This window comes from Panulirus ornatus, chromosome 8 (assembly GCF_036320965.1).
Source record: "Panulirus ornatus isolate Po-2019 chromosome 8, ASM3632096v1, whole genome shotgun sequence".
NCBI lineage: Eukaryota > Metazoa > Arthropoda > Malacostraca > Decapoda > Palinuridae > Panulirus > Panulirus ornatus.
In genome coordinates, this window is record NC_092231.1 from 14,458,637 (window position 1) to 14,482,765 (window position 24,129).

Below are 24,129 nucleotides of genomic sequence, written 5' to 3' on the forward strand. Positions count from 1 at the left end.
GTCTCAGCTAACGTAAATTATATATAAACGTAGCCACGTACCTCCGGCAGGCAGACGGTCGCTAAGGAATGGAAGACTGATAAGATTCAGATGGTGAAGCAGGCCATGGTTACGGTAAAGGATCATGACTGATATGGTGCTGATGATATAGTAACTGACAAACAAACAAACGGTCGCACTTCCTCGAATTCCAAAAGTCAGGAGGTTAACAGGCACGAATGAAAATCAGTTATCAAAAGGTTCATAAAGAGGTAAAAAAAAATTGGGAACTAAGAATGTGATAATATAAAAGTTTATGAGGGGTGTAAAGGTACAAGGATCTTGGAATATTCCAAGATTAACCAGAATTAAGCAAATTAATTCATGTCCGTTCATACCATACTGAGTCAGTCGGTCCAATCTTTATTGTTCTACCGGAGCGTGCAGTAGTAGATTAATAGGACGACCCAGGTTTATACCAGTCACCCAGTTCCCTCACCTCTTACAAGCCAGCAGTTGCCACTGCTACTCTAAAATAGGTTATATTACATCCAGCGTTAGTGTAGGTTTGCCACATATTAATCTCATCTAATTTCATAGTTTTAAGTGGTTTATTCTGTTTTACCTGATGCACAGTCTCCACTATGAGTTGTGATGGATAGAGTAAGTGACATATACGTCAGAGTTGATGTAATAAAAGCTCCTATCGAGTTGTAGATTTGCTTTACTTTCGAGCACATCTGTCTTGTTGTATAAGCTACTTCTGGCAACGCTGCTTTGTTGCGCGATGTGAACTTTGAAATATAGAATGTGGTTATATTGCCAGTGCTTGAATAGCTAGGCAAATGAGATGAGGAGGGGGGGGGGGGATTCAACGGTGGTTTAGTTTGACTAAATGTGGTAGACCTAGGTATGATTACGAATATTTCAAGCTGATTAGGTTACACCAGCAGTTAATTGGATAGTAATGGTGTGGATTTGACTGAGTAATGTATATCCAACTTGAAAAATAAGCTACCGGACAACACTTAATACGTTTCATGCACCAAACGCCTACCCACTTTTTATACTTCCTCTCTTTACACATTTGTTATTTCTTTCTTTGATTTCCAGTAACTTTTACCATTATCGCATTAGACTCCGGTATACATACAGATTCCGGGACCCAGCATCGTAGGAGACAAATGATTTCGCGGCTTTCATCTAGCTGTTGCCACTGAGAGAGAAGATTCAGACAGTACCATACCAGGCTATCCAATACCCCATGGCCTTATTCCTGACTTTTCTATTTACCAATGTGCGGTTCTTTCTCATTTTTTTTTTCTCATCTTACTTGTCTCGGAGACCGAGCTTTTAAATGGTCTTCCCGTTAAATCTCTTCACGTGTCTGACAATAACTTACGTTCATGATTCCGCTTCAAAAGAGATTTTTTTTTTTCAACAAAAATACGCCTATTGCATACCTGTCGGGCCTTATTTCTCCAAACACGGACATCATCTGCCACAAGACTTCTCGTTTAAATCACTAGTTTCCTTTTATTCACCTGTTGCTCTCCTTAATCTTTAGAATTCTTAAAATATCTCGACTGTGTAAGTTTGTTGCTACGACCGTGATATCCTCTCAATCCTCAAGCTGAGGTCCTCCGCTTTGGGTGCTTAATTGTACATTACGAAGTGAGGCTGATATTAAGTCCCACAGATAGTGAGATATGGTGGTTCCAGCCCTCACGTTCCCTGTTCTTACTGAAGTAAATTATCAGCCATCCAAGTTATACTCCGGACCATCACGACCCTTAACACTGGATTTATTTTTTTCTATCGCTCCTGATTCTTCACGCTCTAGCCACACAATGTTATCCTGAATTGGTTCATTTCATTAAATTCTTGCAAACCATTATTTACTCACCGCATCTCCTCTTAATGTTACCTGCATATGCCATTCATGACACTAGTAATAATGACTGGATTACTTTACGAAGATTCTTTTCCGACTTTCGGTGAGGTAGGTTACTGCCTCATTTTTGGTGAGCGTATTTATTAGGATACTGTTACAGGAACTGAGGCGAATACCCTCCCTTTCTGTATGACTGTTTTCTAATTCAGACTTCAACAGTTCCTGTTGTAAGGCCATTTACACTAGGCGTAGGGGATGTTGAACTTCGAACTGTTTCCTAAAAAATAACTCAATTCACTCATTCGCTGACGATTCAGATCTGCAATTTATTCCACATCTTTCCACCCCATTCCATCATGTCTGACACGGTCCAAAAACACAGATGTGGGTAGAATTTCCTACAGCGTCAGAAGTAAACTAGTTAAGATTATTGCCTCTGAAATTCAATATTCTCGTATTTCTCTTTCTAAAACGTTCTCATGGATCGTCAGTCTCCTTGGATTGTGTAATTCCCGCACAAACCACAGTATACTACTTGTTATTACGGTAACATTAATTTACCTTGGAAGTCCCAAATCAAATAGCTGAGAATGATACCGAGTAACTGGGAGGTCAGGTGCTCAAGGTTCCTGTGTTCTGAGCAGCTTCTCCGATAATACAAAAGGGATCACATCCATTGTATTGCGTACTGACTCTATTTCTGTGGGCTGATTCTAAAGAGATGAGTCTAAAACAGTCTAATATCAATTTCCTTATGTCGCACCGTTGGTTCTCTATCCCCTCATTAACTGAATTATTCCGATTTCTGCTCCCGAGGGTTAGCTGTGTGGATGCCTCCAGTGTTAACAACTCAGGTTGGTCCATGTTGATGCCTGTATCTCATCGAACACCATTAAGTATCGTAACTCTTTACCCTCTTACGTTTCTCCCAGCAATTACGACCCTACACTTTTAAACAAGCAGGTTTTCCACCTCATCACCATCGAGCCTATTCTCTTTTTCTCGGGTTTTCTTGCTGTATCTTTGTTTTACAAGACGTGGATTCGGTGTGGATCTGTCTGTAACTGGAGCATATCATATACACCAAAAAGGATGTTCTACGGAACATTTGTGTCCCCTGCGTTGCACCACAGTTATCGGGAAATGGATGAAAATACTGTTTGGAGAATATCAAAAACAATTAAGTCCTTGCAACGAAGGTGACACATTTTAAGGGGTACAACTGTCAAAATTAAGAATAATGCCATTTGTATAATTCAGTTTTATTGTGAAGTTTAGATGCCGCGAAACAAATTCATAAAGAATTTTTGGTAACTGCCATAACTTTTGAAGTTACGACCATAAGTAAGTTGCAGGCAAGGGATGGCCCGACGACGCAAGGACAACCAACCATGGACGAGAAATTCCCTAAGCGTCTGCCATGATGGTATTCAGGGCACTCAGAAATTTTGCAAAGTGATTATTTCATTAGTGTAATTAAATGTAGTTTTATTTGTATTATAATTTTCCCCCAGACGGTTAGCATTCAAATTATAGCGAGGCAAATGTCCTGATAATTTATTGGGATGTGTTCAGACCCTTGTATGTTAGGTCCCTGGCCAACAGCGGAAATGAGATATATTGGTTTATTTGTGAATGCTTCTTTTGGCGAATTTTTCCTTTGTGTGTCATATAGGGTACGAAAGCTTGGTCCATTATAAAAGCATGTCTTTAAAAAAAAAAGAATTTGGAAAGAAATTTAACGTTGATCGTGGTTATTGGTTCTGGGTATACGCTAACAGCTGTGGTGTACTAGAATCATGTCATGTCAAAGGTCTTCTTGCTGCAGGAATTCATAAAAGTCTAAGAGGCAAGGAGTGTCTTACTTTGGTCTTGTCTTTAACTTTATCATTTCTTATAATCACTTCTGGCTGGTCGTATTTCCCATCTGTTTACCGTGTTACCCCAGACTTATATCATGTCTTATAACAAGGTTTGAATGTCTGGTTTTATGTTGTTTTACTTCTCTCCCAGTCCCTTCGCGGTCCGACTTTCTCAATGGTGTCTTCATGACTTCTTTGTCTCAGTTTCTCTGTGACTGTTCAGTTGTTGATTTTATCCAATTAAGTAGTAAGGATCAGAGCTGCAGTGAAGTTGTGTTCTGTATCTGAAAAAAAAAAAAAAATCAGCTTCTCTGCTCTCTATGCTTTGATATCCAGTGGTCTGGGTATTTGAAATCGAATATGTGTTTGTTGTGAGGCTTCAGGTAATTTGGTTCGAGATGGGTTTACGGTTGGGCCGGGATTGGTTTCCATACTTTCTGCATTTGTTGATTATATTCAGTAGTAGGTATTAACGGTGGTGATATAAAACGTGATTGCTAGAAGGTCAGTTCTTTTGTAGTAAGTCTGATATCTTAGTAATTAGCCTAGTGGACCATTTCTCATCTAGCAAGCCTAGAAAGTCTGATATGCTAATAAAAAAATAATGTTTATTTTGAAAAATAATGTCTTATAACGATGTTCCTCACTGTTTTGCCTGTTAGCGTATATGGTCGTGCGTGGCTGTAGTATTCTCTCTATATATTGTTAGAAAATTGGCTCGATTTTTTTTCAGGATCATTAAGGCTGTCATGGTGTCAAGGTGTAACCAACAATCGCAGTATCATTAACACCAAAACCTCTCAAGTGTCCAAAGTTATCCTCATGCCGTACACATTCACTGTGTATACATACATACGGCCCTTGGAGAACTGCAGAAAGATGAGGCTTTGTTACACTTAAAACTTCAGTCTGCAACATGTCTGTCTGTGTATGGTAGCACGTTCAGGTTAGGAGTTTGATTCATTGTTACCTCTTAGATTTTTCCCCCGCCTACTGCTGTATAATGTGCTAAACAATTAACATACTTTTCTTCACTTTCATTTACGTCTAAATTGTCCAACTTGGACATACTTGTGGGATGTTTATAACACTGAACTTCATTTCTAGGTGATGTGATGTTTAAAACATGTCATGCTAGTCTTATGAAGGAATGTCTTGTTGTTCCCTGTAATAACTTAGGGATGAGCCAATACTGGCAAACGAGCTCAAGATGGCGAGTGAACCCATGTTGGCTAATCAACTCACGTTGGTTGATGGACCCATGTTGTGTAATGAACCCGTGATAGCTAATGAACTCATGTTACTTATTGAACCTATGGTGGTTTATTAACTCGTGTTGTTTAATGAACCCCTGTCGTCAACTTTTGTTCTGTAAATCTGAATATACATTACAATTTTGCATTTCTGAGTGTTCATTTCAAGTTTCAGTTTTCTTAATTAGTTTTTGGCATTTGCTGCGTGATTACCGCAAGTGGCAGTTGCGGCCGATTGCTTGCCAATAAAGTGGAAGACTCGTTCAGAAAGGTTATGGACCCCTGGGAAAGAGGTAGGCTTAGGGGAGGAAGTACACGCTCTGGTTACGTTGATGGATTATGGCGCAATGTGGTAATTATGATCAAGGGTCAGACAAAAGATCGAAAGGGTATCTTCGGATGCACAGACCACAAAGACCTAACGTACAAGTAAGATGTTCTGGCCTTAACACTGCTGAAAAAGATGCAGTCCCCTAACAACAGCAAAAGAAGAGGATAGTAAGGCAAAGGCTCTCACCCTACAACAACGACCTTGCTGGGAAATAGGTAGAAAAAATACTTCCCAGGATTAATATGCTTGAAGGAAATTCTTACTGGAATGTCAGAAGGCAGACTGAACGGGAATGTCTAGCATTCCGTCACCAAAGACATTCTCAGATGTATAATCCCATGTATATTGCTATGATTTGTAATTATGTTCACTGCTGCATAATATATATTTATCAATTAGTCAGAGTTACTGGCAGTGGCCCGGTGCACCCTTTGTCCATCTAGTTGGTGCAAGACTGGATCTTCTTATGTATCTTTACGTCAGCTGAGGAACCCCTGAGCCACCTGATTCCCTCATGCGTGGTCGGGTAAGCCTTCCCTTTCTGGACGGCCAACGCCACACTACCACAACCAGACTTATACTTTAATTCTGCCTCTCTCGCATGACTAGCAGCATCCAATATGGTTTATGATACTCATCATATGATACTCACCTCATCAGTGTCCTGCCTCATTTAGGAGATCAAGACCCTATGGACCTAAAACATGAACCTAGAAAACGTTAGGAACTTTGCCATTTACATGCTCAGAAGTCTTTAGATGGTAATCAAGACCAAAAAAGAGATGACAAAGTGAAAATATATGGGTTAGAATGATGGGTTTCTGTGGACACTTTACACCTATCTTGGAAATCGCGGCACTTCGAACATTTATGTATTCATAGTACGCCATCGAAGCGGGAAACTTAAATGAACAATATTAATAGAAACTTGTTCACTGAAATCTCGGGATAAGTAAACAATTATTGAATTTCCATTTCTTTGGTCAGCATTTAGTCAAGATGTAACAATATTTTTCGAATACTCATAGGGAAAATAAGCATAAATTTTCTCTTTTCGTCTTTTTTTAACATTCTGCATTATCTAAACTACAGTTCTGTAAGCTTGAGCGAAGCTGTGGCATTCGTTTGTTCTGAAAGAAAAAAAGAAATGTAAAGATAATATGATTTCGTAGCTTCCACGCGTGTCATGTGGGGACCCAGACGTAAACAAACCAGCAGAAGCCACCCACCACGGCCGTCACGTCACTGAACAGGTGGGAACTTTCACCACAGTATGTTGACTCAAAAAATAAGTTGGGAATCCTATGATATGATACTAAATCATTTGTATAGTTGATGGTACTAGTTACTTTATCGTTATTTTAAGGAAACATTGCGTTGCAATTGTTTTACTTCCGTTAATGAACTACACCTGAAACTGCTTATCTTTACGTATAAAAAAAGAATGTAAAATGGTAAAATTATTGCCTTTTTATCGTATATATGTCAGCAGTCGGAAGATACAAAATTTCAAGGGTATGATATACACATTGGAGAGGTAAGGCTTTGAGAAATAGTTATTAATGTTTAGGTACATTATATTGTTTATTGTGATTACAGTAAAACCTGTGGGACATGATTTGCAGCTTTATACTTTATGGAAAGATATTTTAGTAAGGGGACATCTGTAGATCCAGGAAACTTTGAGGCTAATTAGATTTAAATAAGGTAATACACCAGTGAAAAATTGTCAATAAAAGCTTCATTTCAACCTTCCCAGCAGTGATGTTTTTTCTAATGGACAATAATCAAGAGTTAAGATGATATATTTACAGTTTACACCCCACAAGTTAGGAAATCTCTGTTACATCCAATCAAAAGATATATGCTTTAGAACTTTGATATATATCACTTAGCTTACAGTTACATGAAAATAGCTATTTATAAAAGTACTTCATAACTTTTATGAGGCATAAGTTGTAAAAATACCCATTTTTTTAATGAAGTGATATTAAACGACACATGATATGAATAAGAGGTAGGTTACGAATTTTCATATTTAGACATTGATATATGAAGATTAAGGACAATGTATGACAGGAATGGTTATTTTTACAGTTTATTTCCCACAAAAGTTGCAGTATTTTTTTGAAGCAGCCTAAGATATGTTATTTAGCTCGCATATGAATATTAAGGGAGTTAGTTGATTTATAAAATTATTTGAATCTTCTGTGGGCATCTGATGTAGAATCCCAAATTGATTGGTAATGCTCTTGGAAATGTACTGCCAATATGGTACGATATGCAGACAGACTTCACAACTTGATCCTCAGCAGGAGATGAATATAATGTTGGTATATATCTGCTATCATTTTGGCCATGGGGATATTATATGAGGGTTTTTTATCAATTCTGTCAATATTTTACTAGTTATATTTTATACTTTTACATTTACTTAGTATTTTTTCTGATATAAGTTATCTTATTTAATGTCATTGGATTATTATGCTTCAAGTAATGCTTGGCTGCTATTCCCATAATCACAAACTGTATAAGGCACCTAAAACATAAGTAGCTATTTCTTGAACCTAGTATCTGTGGAGAGCTAAATTGACAAATTAACACAAAAATTATTGTTCCTTGGATAAGGATCAAGGGTATATCCTGGGGGATGATGGAGGAATTGGCCACCCATGAACCATATTATATACAATAAACTCAGTCGACAACCATGATGAATTATATATTTGTATGATTAATCCTGTTACTCCTCTAGAAAGAAGAATAAATGTATATACCTATTTATTTCAATGTTTGAATTATTTACACTGGTGCCTGATTAAACAATCTTGTCATTTTCACCACCTACCCAAAACACTAACATAAATTTATAATGACAAAATTTTTTCTGCCTCATCAGTTTGTTTCACTGAACAAAACTTTGAATATTGCTATCATCTGTATTATATTATTAGACATGAATATATTTTCATTCATAACTGGTCGCAGGTTTCTTCGTAAACTTCTGTACAACAGCTGTATTAATTTGACCGAGGGGACTTCAGCTTACCACACATTAAATGGAAACAGGCAGGAAGCATTTTACTTGAAACTGCTGGTGCTGGAAGTACCTCAGATGAATAGTTGAAAAAAGCATGTCATTAGTGTAAAGGACTACAAGGCCATCCATTTGTCAGGGACATGCTTATGTGGTTTGATGGGAGGGTGGCAGATGTAGGATGTTTAAGTCAGCATGGTTTACAAGGTGAGAGAGTCGAGGAGTGTGTATTTTGGTGAAGAAAGAAGAGGTGGTGAAAGTCTTGCATATGGTGAAATGTGGCAAGGCAGCTGGAGTGGATGGTATTGCATTGTGGTTTTAGAAGTAGACAATATATGGATCAGGTGTTTACTTTATTCACATTCAAATTTAGCTTTCTTCTTTCACACACTTTACCAACCTCAGTCACCAACCTCTGCAGTTGCTCACCCGAATCAGCCACCAGGGCTGTATCATCAGCGAACCGTCATCTCCTCCTCATACATATTACTGCCTGGTGCATAAGCACTAACAGTCACTCACCTTTCAGTAATTCACTTGCAATTTAACCCATGTCAGTCTAGAGCTCACTTCTGTAAATGCATTCCCACAACTTGCACTAAAAACATCACTTCCACAGTGTGAAGAGTGTTAGTAGGCCTCAGAATCAAGATCTTTACATATGTATATGGTAACAAGAATGCCTTTATCATTATCGTTCCCATATTTCATCGATATATTTTTAATTTCTTTGTTTTTCAAGCCACATTTCTTATGATAAACTAAGACATTCTGTGACATACCCCACCTTAGTGTTTCGAATTATTCCAAGGTGATGGCAGCAGTGCTTGGAAGGACAATAAGTTGTAGTGTGGCATGCTAAGTATAAAAAATGATTGTGCAGTCGTAGGGGAATTTACACAGACTGTCATGTAAAGCATATGTAAACAGTGATTAGATTAGGGGGAATGATGCTTGCTTTTTGCTCATAGTTGTGGAGTGTTTGAAGAGGTTATGACAGCATTTGAATATGTGAATGTGAGTTTTATCACCAACATACATGCTCAAGTGAGTTGGATTGCTGTAATGGATGTCACCATTCCTAGCAAATAATCATCTGCTCTTGTTGCGTACAATTTTTTAACTTTTTGTCGTGTCCATTATTTTCTTTATTTTTGTACATTAATACACCGTATAGCAGTTGAGTGGTATAATGCTATGGTTAGCTCAGATGCTGTGCATGCCAAAAACCTTTTGTTATTAATGAGATATGGCAGTCTGCTTTGGTTGGAGTGCAGTAGTTCACTGTTGAAAAAGAGTCTTCAGTGCTGAAAAAAGGATTTTGTTTCCTCCCTTGTCTTTACATTTAGTGTTCAGGGAAGAGATAGGAATTTACCAGAGAAATTTATTTTCATTTGCAGAAAAAATGTTGGATAAAGTTCCCCGGATCCTGGTAACTGGTGCCTCTGGATTGCTGGGCCGTACTGTTGTCAAGATTTTAAAGGAAAGGGAATGGAATGTTGTAGGAGTGGCATTTTCCAGGTATAACTGTGGTATGATAATCATATGTTTGCTGATATGCATTTTACAAATACACTTTCCTGTTTATCTTCCATCTTGAAATACTGTAATAATTGATATTAATTTGTGCCTGTGCTGGGGTGCTGTGAGGAACTTAACAGTGATGTAATACTCAAAAGGAATTCATGTTTTAAAGAGAAGGCCAGGGAAGATGTAGCCCTTTACTTCAAGATGTTGCTATGAGATATGGGTGTGTAGATTTTAGAATTGTCCACATGGATTGCTTGACAGTGGAATACAAGTAAGGTCATCATGTGTGTGATTGCTCTTTATGATTACTATTTGTGTGTTACAAAGAGAGAGCTCCAAACTTTTGTGCATTCACTTATTTGTTATTGTATGAGTGAGTTGTATGCTCATGGAACCCCATCCCTTCAACTTCTATCATAAATTTTTAAGCTTTTTTTTGTTCTGTCAGCATTTACAGTTATATTGGTTAGCTCATTCATTTCATCCTCTACTGTTATCCTATATAAGCAACTGTTTGCATCTTTTCTACAAAGTTTCATGCTTAGTTTCTAGTTGTAGCCTCTGTTTGCTGTCATTGTATTATATGAAGAACTGTTAACTGTCAGCATTATCAAACTGATTTAAAAAGTTGAAAGTAGTGGTTCTTATCCCTTACTTTTCTGTCTTTCATGGAGGTGGGGAGAAGGTGATGGAGAAATTTATAACTCCTTACTTGTCACTGTAACTTAGCTTTCTTAAATCTGGTACCATCTTTGTTGCCCTCCTCTGGACCTTCTCTGCTAGTTTTTAGTGCTTCTTCAAGTGTGATGACAGCTTGAGAAGCATATTCTAATTTTGGGTTAATATATGATTAGTTTGCTGAATTTTCTTGACCTTTTACATGTGTTATAACCTACTTGTGATCACTTGCCTTTAAGGTACATGGAGTAAGTTTTATAGTTTTCAGCTATGTTCTCAAAAAACAAATTTCTCGTTATTTTTTGTGAATGGAATCCCTCCTTTTACCATGAAAACTTATGTTTTGCTCGTGCAGTACCAAATTTGTGTATACCAGCCTTTTTAGGAAATTACCCATGGCATAAATGAAAGCTACCAATATTACACCCAGCACTATTGTAGACACTTTTTTTGTGCCATTGTATGGGGAGGATTAAGTAGAGTATCACACAAATAACTGAGGACAGCACCAAGTTTTACTACCATGTGATCAGACAGTAAAAAGTCATAGCATGGGTTACTGCAACCCATGGCCAACACTAGAAACTCATACTTCCCATTGGTGGTAACCTGGAATGTACTAGAACATGGATTCTGAAGTTTACAGCTTTTAGAGACATGGAATGTTGACATTTTGCCTGTAATATAAAAGCAAGAGCCCTGCCTAAGATACATTAGCTTAAATTAATTACAGTATTTGTGCTTATGAAAAATTTTTGGTAGAGCTTACTGTAAAGCTTTAAACATTTCAATAAAGTGTATTTGTTGCATTGGAGCTCTTGCATGAATCTGTCAGATGATTATCTTCATACTTATACAAAATGTGTTACTTTTTGACACACTTTAGAAGCCAACATCTCAAAGGAAGGACAAATGTGTGAAAACCATGGTGAAACTTATTCAGAGTGCCATCCTGCTGAAACGATTTAATCATGGTTTATTGTGAAAATGTTATATTCTCAACTTTAGTCATTGTAGATAATGTGTGGGATAAGTTAGGCTGATATTATTGACTCATGGTTAAAAAATATGCTGTTCATTTGTATCATGGATATGTTTTGAATTGGTGTATTGGTATTTTGATACTGTCAGTCATGACCAGTTAACACATTAGTGATTTGCAACCTAGAAAACCCCTTTGGTTAGTGTCTCCAATATTAGTTCTTTAATGATTCACAAAGCAAAACATATGTCAACAACATTTCAGAATATTGGATCAGACTGATATAGAAATAGAAATAATAAATCTAAGATGCTTCCTGCATGTTCTGTGATTCACAGTGACTCATGTTCATAAGAATTACATAAACTTTCAAGCTGTAATCTTTAATATTGATTCCTTAGCCATCAGTCATAGCATTATGTTACAGTGCTCTCTTTTGAAGCCATTCAGATATTAAGAATGGTTATGAAGTTTGTCATATCAACTTAACAGTTTCGTATAGTGCTAATGTAATTGTTCTTTTGTGGTGGTTACACTGGCTTACCACACTTCCAGAAATTCTTTTTCCACAGGGTTGATTCTGGGCTCATAAAGTGTGATTTGAGAAACCAGGAATCTGTAAGTGCCTTGATAGAGAAAGAAAAGCCTGATGTTATAATCCATGCTGCGGCTGAACGATTTCCAGATGTTGTGGAGAACAAATATGAAGAAACCTGCCTCCTCAATGTGAAGGCATCAGGCCATATTGCTTCACTTGCAAGTAAGTCAGATATTTTGTTTATATCATGCAATTTTGTGTTTGCAGATGAAAAGAGTGAAGGAAAAGAGTGATTATTTACAGATAATTCCATGACATGAAACCTTCACTGACATTTACTTCATACATAAAGAGTTAAGTATTAGCAAGGCATCAGAATGAATCAGGTAATAATGAAATACTTAGAGAAGAAAGTAAAATGGTTCTGAGGTTCCTTCAATCCCTGTGCTAAAGAACTTGAAATGTAGGGTGAGTCTCAAAAGACTGGGTAGAATTAGGATTGTAAAGAATTCCATGGAAGTACAGGAGAGCTTCATCTTGTGATGGGGTTTTTTCCATAAATAAGACTGCACAGTAAGTTAATTTGTTGGTTGAGACCAATAACTCCATTCACACTACTACTAAACACAGGTGCTTCCAATTTTATCATTTTAGTAGCATCTTTATCAAAGGTATCATTGGCTTGCTCACTACATCTGTCCCTCCCTTCCTCTTTCTACCTCTCCTCTTTGTGCCTTCTGCTTTACTATTAGATATTTTCTTAATCATCTTATTGTATGTTGCATGTTATTTTTTTTTTTTCTGAGAGATAGCATGGGCAGCTGAAGCCCTAATCAAGGCTGTCCCATTATATATCCACAATTACCTCTGGAAAGAGAAAATAAGAAACGGTGAGTACTTTAGTTTATTTTGTCTGTTTCCTTGCACTACCTTGCTAACACAGGAGGCAACAACAAAGTATAATGATGATAAAAGACATATATATATTTTGTGTTTTACTTATTATACTTAATCGCTGTTTCCTTCATCAGCAAGGTAGCACAGGGAAACAGACGAAGAATGGCCCAGCCCCCACATACACATATATATACATGAACGCCCATACATGCACATACAGATACATTTCAACATATACTTACATATACATACACAGACATATACATATGTACCATGTACTTCATATTCACACTTGCTGCCTTCATCCATTCCCATCACCACCCCCTCGCACAGAAAACGCATCTCCCCAGCCTGAGCCAGGGACCCATTTTTCCAACCAACCCCTAGGGGTGAATGAACAGCTGGGTTGACTATGGACTGACTGCCACAACCAGGATTTGAACCTGTGCGTTCGACCCTGGGCAGCCCATGAATGCGTCACGGTCAGGAACACTAACTGCTACACCATTCAAATTGTAATGTATGTTACTGGAAAATATTTTCAGGAACACTGAGGGACTATGTAAGCTAGAGGGGAGGATGAATAGAGGATATATGCTATAGGTGGGAGTCTTGAGAGAGATTCTTTATGGGACAAAAAGTGGTATCAGATAATGATTGTAATGGTATTAGATTTCATATTTTTATGTTTGCTGTTATGGATATTCTTTTTTTTTTCAGAGCATTGTGGTAGTAAATTAATCCATATCAGCACAGACTATGTGTTTGATGGCACTTCCCCTCCCTACAAAGTGGATGATGAGTGTAACCCTCTAAGCAAGTACGGCCAGACAAAGTTAGATTCAGAAAGGGCTGTGTTGACAGAATATCCAGGCAAGTAAATAGGAATTTGTGACCATACTGGGACATGTAACCATGGTTCTGCACTATAGCTTTATGAATGTTGAGGGTGAGATTTAGAGACAGAAGACCTTCAGAAAAATTTTATTGATATGATGTAGTAGGGTACTAAGAGAAAATGAAATAATGAGATAAATTCTTTAGGAGAGATATACATAACCATGGATAGATGTGTCCATCACACATCCTTTTTTTCACTGGTTGGATGTAGCCTTTGTTTCTCACAAAGATCCTCCATGGTTAGCAACCCCTGTATGATTCTGTTCTAAGTCCTACCTTGTTTTTCTCTCGATTTTAACTACCTTTCTTTTATCATTCCTCTCATTCTTTGGCAACTTAAAATCACCAGGTATCTTGTTTGGTTCATTTATGCTTATGATGTAAGCAGCTCAATTGACTTTATGCAGTGTAAGATAGATTGAACACCAAACTCTATATTTCCTAATGCTGTCTTACTGCCTTTGTCTTTCTATTTGTGTTAGAGCTTTCATATTTGCTTCCTGTTTCATACTTAAGAAAGGTTTTTTCTTAATGCTGAAGCTTTTAAACTGTATATAAGTATCGGTTTCCATCACGTATACCAAATTTGCAAATGTCAGATTCGCACAAACATGTTTACCATTTGCTCCCAGAATACTTACCACTCTAGGATTGGCATGTTTGCAGTTGCGCATGACTCTCACGTATTTGAAAAGAGTAAAAAGTCACTTTTTCGTTAGTCAGAATCTGATGAAAAGATATGAAAAGTGTGTCATTACTTCTCATAGTAGTTATTCTAAAATATGTTAGAAGAAAATCTTGTGGCTGTAGCAGTTATCCTCTATAAGTTTGATACCAAATGGTGCTTATTCATACATTTTGATTGTTTGTATGGTTTGAATGATAGTAACAATGGTACTGTCCAAAGAATAAGATGAGAATATATTAATTATTTTCCTTCTCCTTGGAAAGGAGAATAACAGAAGCTTGATAAACCATGACGTTTATGTTTGATGATAATTAAATGTTAGCAATCAACCACACAGTATTACAAAGGAATTCAAACAGAAATAGACCATTAGGTTCCTTCAAGGCTGCTTGTGATAAGCAAAAATGTATCTTTTCTACATTATGTGACATAACAATTTAAAGTATGGAATGAGAAAGCAGAATGGTATTGTAACATGCAGTGGGTGTGTTGCCAAGTGCTCCATATAACAGCTGATAGTCATCTTACCACCATACCTGCCACTTAGCTCAGCTTCGCTTAGCCTTCCATCCGTTTTTTCCAGCAAACTTCTTCTTGAACAAGTCACGTGTATTTCAGTTGACTTTGTGTGTGTCATGGAAGAAGTTTTTATCTTCCTTCTTAATTATGGTTCTAACCTTCGATGTAGCTAAGTTGAAACATCACCAACATCAACCTGAGGCCTCAGTAATTGTAATTTCACATTCACATCAAAGGAAAGGATTTTCTTAGGGATTTTGGATGCACTAGCAGCACTAGAACTTACAGGTTTTCTTCCAGACATGATGGGTGAAAAATAGTTACAGTGATATCGAAAAATCGGTGAGTCAGCAAGAATATGTACACTGTGTAAGTGTGGCAAAATTTATACTGTACTATCAGAGGTAGGTAAAGTGGGTGGAAGTTGGTAGATAGCCACCAACCAAGATATATTGCCAATACTACCCATCTGGGTATCAGGAGGGTCAGCAGTGATGGCTGCATAGTGAGTTAGCACTACAGTGGTTATCAAGTTGCACTCCCTCCTTTGACTTGGGTGGCTGTTTTTCTTTCTGCTTCACCTACTTATGGACTGCTGGCATTCTGTCCACAATCATGCAATCTCTCGTTGTCTCACATAACACTTGGTAACAACTAATACATCTCATTCTTTACAACTTTATTCAATTTTTCTGCACTAGTGCTATGCATTAGCCATGCCTTTTGGCAGAACAGTGGGAGAAATAGATTGAAGTCATAGGTAGGAACATTAGACAGGAGCATTTAGTGGAAATAGGAGGTAGAAAAATTAGCTGGGAGCATTAGGTAGTAGTAGTAGCAGGTAGCACCATTATCTAGGAGCATTAGGTACAAGTTTTAGGTTGGAACATTAAGTAGACACAGTAGGTATTATCTGTTGGTAGGGACATTAGGTAGGAACCTCTGAAAACAATGTGCAAGAGTTGCCTGTTAAGGATGAGGTACTTATAGCTAAAGATGCTGCACTGGAGTTCACTAGTCATGGAGACTCTTTTACTGTTGCCATCCCCTTGAATGAGTTTCCAAAGGAAAGAGGGGTCTGAGATATAGATAGAACTAACAGAGGAGAGCACTTGGCTCTGATTAGATTTGAGCATATGTGTGTACATCACTCTGATTGATCAAGTAGACATAACAAAGAGAGGTACTCTTGATGTGTTGTGAGTATTCAGGCTTGAGATTTTTCATTCTTTTATGGCTTTTCACCTTTTTTTTAGTAATATTAGAGCTTCAAGATGCAAGCAAGAGTGCTGTAAAGAAACAATGCTTCACGTGATAGTGCTAACGGGGGTATAGAGTATTAAGAAACTTGGTTTACAAAATGGTTGTTAGCTGGGAACTTTTTTATGAATATTTGTATGCTTATAGGTGTTTATGTATATACAGCATGCCTTTCAAATACTGTCATTGGTAAATACAATAAAAAGTGTGCCTCAATTTTGTTCCTATTATCGGGCATTGGCATTTCAACAAGTATATAATTGTGTGATGTTATAGATGAACTTTACCCCTTTTTTTCCACTGATTAAAGCCTCTTTTGTCATGCTCTTTATTAGATAAAGCAAGTTATTTATCTGAATTACATTTTTCCAGCTGCCTGTATTCTACGAGTACCAGTTCTTTATGGCCCAGTTGAGAGACTTGAAGAAAGTGCTGTCACTTGTCTGCTTGGTGTCCTGAAAAATAGTGAACCTAAATCTGTATCTCATTACGATAAGCGCTGTCCAGCCCATGTCTCTGATATAGCAAGAATATTGTATGATATGATTGCTCTTATGATGAAGGTAAATTACATCTATAGCCTTTTTCCCATTCCTCACCTTTCTTATCAGATGTCATTTGAACTTGACGTTTGTCAGTGTCTGGCCTTTCATTCAATATTCTCCACTCATTTCTGTCCTTGTTCTCTCAATTTTCTTCTACTTCTTGCAGTGTCTTTACTTGTCTTTTAAGTGAGCTCTTGACCCCCTGAATCCTTCTCATTCTAGAATGTCGTGTTGGACTTCCTTTTTCAAGGGGTCTGGTTCAAATACTTCTTATTTCATGTCTTCATTTCTTAGCTTTTTCTATTTATAAAGTAGATGTAACATTTAAATCCTATCATATGTTGGATGTTTCTCATCATATTCATTCCTGTAACTTTTCTGATTAGCTTCAATGCTCTTATTTTATGCTCTTACCTTATTTTGGTTATTAGTGACCATGTTTCTGAACCACATATCAGAATGGTTGGGTATAGTATTGTTATGCACTTCATTGGCACATGTTTTATCTTTCAGTGCAGGATATAGAATACTGAAACTATTTGGCAAGGGGTCATATGTTTAAAGGGGAACTCCAGAAGCATTATCAGATACTTGAAGGTATATGACAACATGTTTGATGAGCACTAAGGTATGGCAAATATATTCAAGAAGACATGGAAATTGCTATTACGAATCATTTCAGTCAAGATCTTGAAAAAGAAATAACTGTCTGGCAGACTCAGAATAAAGAACATAGACTATAAACTCAGCTGGACTTTCTCCCTATAACTTCCTGTCAATAGATAGTCATGGGCAGGAACTAGAAGCAGCCATCCAGAAAACTAAGAACTTTGTCCTATCTGTGTTTCTGATACCAATTCCCTCTAGGAACTCCCATCAGGGAAGGGGCCCAGGAAAAAGCATCTCCATTGATCCCTGTTCTTATGTGCCTACCTCACATAAACCATTCTATTAATTCTTATAACGTTTCTCTCTCTCCATTGCTTTCCCATTCTGTTTCTTCTGTCACAGGTGGTCTTCCTCTCGCATGAACCCCTTTATTTGTATTATCATATACTTTCCTTGTAAACTTCCCATCTTGCATTCTTTCCACATACCCACACCACTTCAAAGTTTTATGTTTCAACCACTCTACTACTACACAATTCATTCCCTTTTTATTCCATGCCACAACAAATCTCTCATAGGCCATATTAACTCTTTCTTCATTCCATCTAGTCATGCCACATACTCCTCTCAAATAGCTCATATCCACGCCTGGATTCTTGACCTTTGTGACTCATTCCAAGTCCATGTTTTGGCTGCATAGGTTCCTTTATTTTATAAAGGGACCCAGTGACTCTTCTACCCTGAGCTGCTCTCTCCCTTTATCTCTTCCATGTTACCAGATTTACTCAAGATAGCTCCCAAATACTTAGAATCTGTCACCTCTTCCTGTTTTTCTCCACCATATCTATAACACAGTTTAGTACACTCTCTTTTCTCACTATACAGGGCTTTGCAAATTCTATACTTTAATTTTGTTTCCTTTCAAACACAATTACTTTACTTTTACTCACATTGACCATCAGTTGCCTGTTATACACATCATAAAACACACTTACAACCTTCAACTTCTCTTCACTCTCAGCAAACTGCACAGTGTCATCCACAAATAGGTTTGTCACTCACCACCATACCTCATCACCACTCTACGTCTCTGCACCCCCTTTTCCTAGTTTGCTATCATCTGCCAATTAGAATGGTTGAAAGAGTACCAGAGATACGTTTGAGAATAGACTTTATGAATACTTCACTTCAAGTCCACAACTTTCATTATTTGTGCCCCCATAGTCATAATGAGACTTGCAGATTATTCTCTTTGAATTATCTATAAGCTTTCTAACTTTTACCACATTGTTCTGTGCGTTTTTGATATCTTCCACCATCACAAATAACTTTGAAAGGAGCCAGTGGTCTGGTGCTGTTTAACTTCCTTTGTATTCCTTTGTATCTCTCTTATCACTCCATCCATATATATGTTAAAAAGCCATGGTGACATTACACAGCCCTGCCTCACACCCATATGTATAACATAACTTTCTGTAAACTCTTTTCACTCTTACACAATCACCTGCTTCTCTATAGAAGGCTTTCATAACCATCCTTCCCTATGTATCCTTAACACATCCCATAAAGCATTTCCCTCAGCTCTGTAATACTCTTTCTCCTAAATACTTTTCAACAGTCATTCTCAGCACGAAAATCTGATTCACACATCCCTTACCTTTCCTAAACCCCCTTGCTCCTCTTTTATTCTGCATTCACCCACTTCCATCACTTTATTAATCAACACTCTTGCATGCACTATTCTTGTATGCTTGTATGCTTAACGGATTTATTTCCCTATGATTTCTTTATGCATACTTAGCATCTTTTCCTTTTAGTAAAGGAATAGTGATAGCTTCACCCAGTCGTCAGGCACATCCTTCTGTTTCCATCATAGATATCATAGATTACATTTCAAATGCATTCACTATGTCACACTTTAGATTTTCATACTTCAACATTTCAGCCAAAATCCCATCCACTCCAGGTGCCCCTCCTGCCTTCAGCCTCATTATTGCCCAATTTACCTTCCTTCTTGCTATAGGCCCCTTGTGCTTGCATCCTTTTCCTTCCATCCTCCATATCCATGCATGTAACTGCTGCGGGCTCACTTTCTCTCACTTTCATCATTTCTTCAAAATACTCTTCCCATATTCCTTTCACTTCCTCCTTTTAATTCAGCAAGTCCCCTTCCTTACTTCTCACATTTACTTCTTTCCTTTTTCACCTGTTACACAAGTTCTTATTCACATATCTTACATTCTTCCTTCCTTAGCTAAACTTCTCCCAGTACATTACTTTTAAGAAATCTGCCATGTTATTTCCTTGTCTTTCACAGCATTTCTAATCTCATCTGTCCATCATGCATTTCCCCTTTTATTCTTAGGTCTGACAACCTTGTTTACAAGTACTAATTTTGCAATCTTTAACAGTATTTCTCTAAATGTTTTGTGGCATAAGGAGAGAACGAGTGAGGAAAGATTCACAATGAGGATATATGTGTCAGAGGTGGAGGGAACAAGAAGTGGGAGACCAAATTGGAGGTGGAAGGATGGAGTGAAAAAGATTTTGAGTGATTGAGGCCTGAACATACAGGAGGGTGAGAGGCATGCAAGTAATAGAGTGAATTGGAACAGTGTGGTATACCAGGGTCGACGTGCTGTCAATGGACTGAACCAGAGCATGTGAAACATCTGGGGTAAATCATGGAAAGGTCTGTGGGGCCTGAATGTGGATAGGGAGCTGTAATTTAGGTGCATTACACATGACAGCTAGAGACTGAGTGTAAATGAATGTTGCCGTTTTTGTCTGTTTTTCTGGTGCTGCCTCACTGAAGCAGGAATACCAGACTCACACCCAAAGAATTACCAACCCATCACCCTCCTAGAATATCAGGGTAAACTTTCTGAAAAAATAATGAACCATAGGTAAAGAAGGCACTTAGAAAGCAACAACCCCCATAATCCAAATCAGTATGACTTCCAGAGAGGCAAAAGCACTGCCTTAGCAGTTGTGATTATAGTGGAAAAAATTGCCATCTTCGGAGGAAATATACTAAGTGCACTGCTCTAAAAATTGCTCTAAACAAAGCCCTTGATGAATGTCGTCTAAAGGCATACAGTGCACATTACTTCAGTTAGGCATGCCAAATATCATAGGACTACTGCGTAACTTTCCTAACCAGTGTATTGCAGAAATCATTGTCACCCCAGCAATGTTACTAAAATTTTCTTTGCTGAATGGGGTCTCACTGAGAAATGTCCAGCCACCAACACTATTCATTACTTACACAGCTGACACCCTTCCTCCGATTAGAAATGAGCATGTACATCTGTGCTGGTTGTACTATATAGATAGTAGGCTTAAACATCTTAACTCTGGAACACACTTTTAGCAAAGGCAGAAGGTAGAAGGCGGTTGGCTGGAAATCCTCCCCTCTCGTTTTTTTTTTTTTTTTTCAATTTTCCAAAAGAAGGAACAGAGAAGGGGGCCAGGTGAGGATATTCCCTCTAAGGCCCAGTTCTCTGTTCTTAACGCTACCTCGCTAATGCGGGAAATGGCGAATAGTATGAAAGAAAAGAAGAAGTAAATTCTCTGTAGTGGTGCTGGGAAGAATAAACCCTATGACATTATTATAAAGGGAAACAAGGTAGCAAACCAAATGACTTGCAAAATTGTGGGTCATAGTCCTGCATCACAATGCTTGATGATAAATCATATCAACAAAAGAATCACTAGGAAAAGTGACTCTGATCAGTTTGCTCAGATTCTGGCACCATCCAGAAAGACAAGAAATTGCATCTGATGAAAGCTATGATGATACCTGTCCTTACCTACTCCCCTATATCCATGCATCCTGCCCCCAAAGCAAGCATGGTGTAGTTAACATGGATACAAAATAGGACAATATGAGGGTTACCCCTACACTGAAAATATTTAGGAATAGTGTGGGTGACTAAGAATTGAAGCAGTTAGTTCATGATTAAGAGAAGTCCTCTAATATATCTGTGACTCTGACATCATTACAGACAAGGAATACCCTTAGTTTCTGTGGAGCCTCAAAGCAGAGGGAGCCCCTAGCCATATAAAATAGGGTGCTATGATTCATCTCAAATGAAGAGTATCCCAACATTGATGATATTGAGGAACAACATGATGACTGAAATTAAAGCAATTGGTTCATACTTAAGAGAAGCAGCCCAGAAAGTATGGCAGAGGATTGAAGACTCCATTGACACAAACTATAGACACATCCAGTACTTTGACACCAGCACAGACATAGAACTCCCTTTGTTTCCGTGGAACCTCAGATCCCTAAGGGAACCCTTATGCCTGATGCACACAGTAGCTCTGCACATGATTCGCTCTTGCTCTTGTTGAATATTTTTACATGTATTTCAGTGGGGGCATGCATACTATTGCTCATGGTTCACTCTTGCTCCAATCATGTGCAAGCAACAGTCATCCAAAAGATATTTTGAGTGGAGCGATGAACCTCGACTGGAGCAAATGACATTGTACATTACCCATCGGTCTCGCTCCAGTCTTGGCCCAGTCATCAGTGAGGTGGGAGGCTCCCTCCATCCTTCCCTATCAGCCCCAAGAAACCAACCATGTAGGATGATGAAAGAATTTGCTTTCATCATCAATCAGATAAGGATAGAGGGCGTGAAAGTACCCTTTAATTTTCCTTTCCTCCAACATTGGATGGAGGTAGCCAAGTTCTCCCTTTCCTATTTTGTTTTTTTGTTTTTTCTTCCTCTTCGTCAGAGATATGGCAATTATAGCCAACTCACACGAAGAAAAATCCATCTGCTCCCACTGCCAGATGCACTGACTCTAGATAGTGTGCAACGAGTGGAATAGGATGACTGTTGTTTGAGCATGACTGGAGCAGTAAATGTGCATTACTCATGACTGTGAGCAGAGTGAGAGCATCCTGTGAGTGGAGCTATGTGTGCATCAAGCCTTAGTCTAGCTTAGCTAACTTTCCCAAACTAGCAAGAAACAACATCACTATATATCTGATTTTATTAGGAACTTGGTTCTTCTTTCACATCAAGGTCTTTCTCATGCAGTCCATGATTTGGCAGCTTTTTCCTTGATTTTCTTTTATAAACCTTTCAGTTGTTGAGATTTGCAAATGTGGTCCTTGGTATTCAACAATGTCTGTCCAACAGTGTTCTGTTTAGAACTGGTTGGTCTTCCTCATTTGGCTTTGAGTATGCTGCTATCAGTAGAGGATGGTCCAGGATAGGGTCAGCTGGTAGTCAGGGTAGATTCCTCATTTTGCTTGTAGGGCTTTGTCCATAGGTGAGAAAAACTGGTTTTGAAGAATGAAAACCATTTCTCTTCCACAGGGAGAACCTGTGAGCATTCACTTCTTTTTATCAAACTTTTTTCACCACTTTACCTTTTGAACTCCCATATCTTGAGTGTGGATAATAACAGGCTCGAGTTTCAGACGCCTGTAATCAGACATTGAATGGGCGGAAAGTGCCTGGTGCCACCTCACCTCCTTACTGTGACATTGTAGGTGATGGTGGTTTGTTTTATAAGGTCATTGAGTCCCTTGAATGAGCATCTGCTGGCATTGTATGTAGTGTAATGGTTAAAGAGAATGAATCTTTATGGACAAATCTCATTTTGAAGGGTAACACTGTGTTTAAACCACCTACTGAGCAAGTATTCTCTTATGCTTATGGGGCTGTGCTGACAGTTGACAAATGGTTTTCATCCTTCAGAACCTAGATTTTTTGTCATATATTGTTTCATTTTGGCTGCATAGGTAAAATTCTTTCATTTTTCATTGATCTCTTCCCACTTTTTCTGCAATAAGAAAGTGCTCCTAAATTGTTTTTGGTCCTATATAGACAGGAATAACGAATAATATCCATGTTGTTTGAAAACATTTGAAATTTATAGTTTCTCTCTACATATGATTGATTAAATTTGTATTTTTTTTTTTTTTTTTTTTGCAGGGCAAAACAATCAGTGGAATTTTTCAATGGAGTGGAATAGAAAAGCTTACAAAGTATGAGATGACATTAGTTATGTCTCAAATTTTCTCACTTCCTCATGCCCATATTACTCCCAGTTTCACTCCTGGGGCCCTTAGACCTTATGATCCTGAAATGGATAGATCTCGCCTCACTGAATTAGGCATATCTCACCACACTAACTTTAAAGATGGAATAAAGGACTGTTTAACTCCATGGCTGTGAAAGGTATGTTTGGATATGATTTGTATCGTTTTTGCTTAATATTAGAAAGATGCATGCTTAAACTTATTCTAATGCTGTACTTATGGCAGATCTTTGCTTATACTTACACTGGCCTGACATTTGGCATCGCCATAAGAGGTCAGGCTATGAGTCTGTGTGTTGGTGTTGGGATTTAAAAACTTTGTGAATTGTTTGCACCTGATGAGGGGGATTGTCTTTGTGAAACATGTAATGCAGCTTGTAGAGAAAAATACAGATCAAATAGAATTATCTGAACTCCTACCTAATTGTGGTTTCACTGTCACAACTATCGTCCATTCCTGGTGCCACCCTGTCCCACAGGAAACAGCATTGCTGCCCCCAGCTTCAGTGAGGTGGTGCCAGGAACACAGACAAAAAAGGCCACATTCTTTCACACTCAGTC

The 24,129-nt window shown here is 38.0% G+C and overlaps 1 protein-coding gene across 5 annotated transcripts in view; it reads left to right on the forward strand.

The window, feature by feature from the left end:
* The window catches only part of LOC139749839 (methionine adenosyltransferase 2 subunit beta-like), a 119,597-nt gene that overhangs the window by 88,293 nt on the left and 7,175 nt on the right, over positions 1-24,129 (forward strand). For 2 of the 5 annotated variants that reach the window (XM_071664148.1, XM_071664152.1), the window contains exons 1-6: positions 6,424-6,572; positions 9,757-9,877; positions 12,119-12,306; positions 13,702-13,854; positions 16,721-16,911; positions 23,463-23,708. In XM_071664148.1, the coding sequence (XP_071520249.1) occupies positions 9,762-9,877; positions 12,119-12,306; positions 13,702-13,854; positions 16,721-16,911; positions 23,463-23,705 (891 nt within the window). In that variant the 5' untranslated portion in view covers positions 6,424-6,572; positions 9,757-9,761 and the 3' untranslated portion in view covers positions 23,706-23,708. Of the gene's footprint in view, positions 1-6,423; positions 6,591-6,713; positions 6,857-9,756; positions 9,878-12,118; positions 12,307-13,701; positions 13,855-16,720; positions 16,912-23,462; positions 23,709-24,129 lie in introns of those variants that run through there. The other 3 variants (XM_071664150.1, XM_071664149.1, XM_071664151.1) reach the window with 3 other exon arrangements.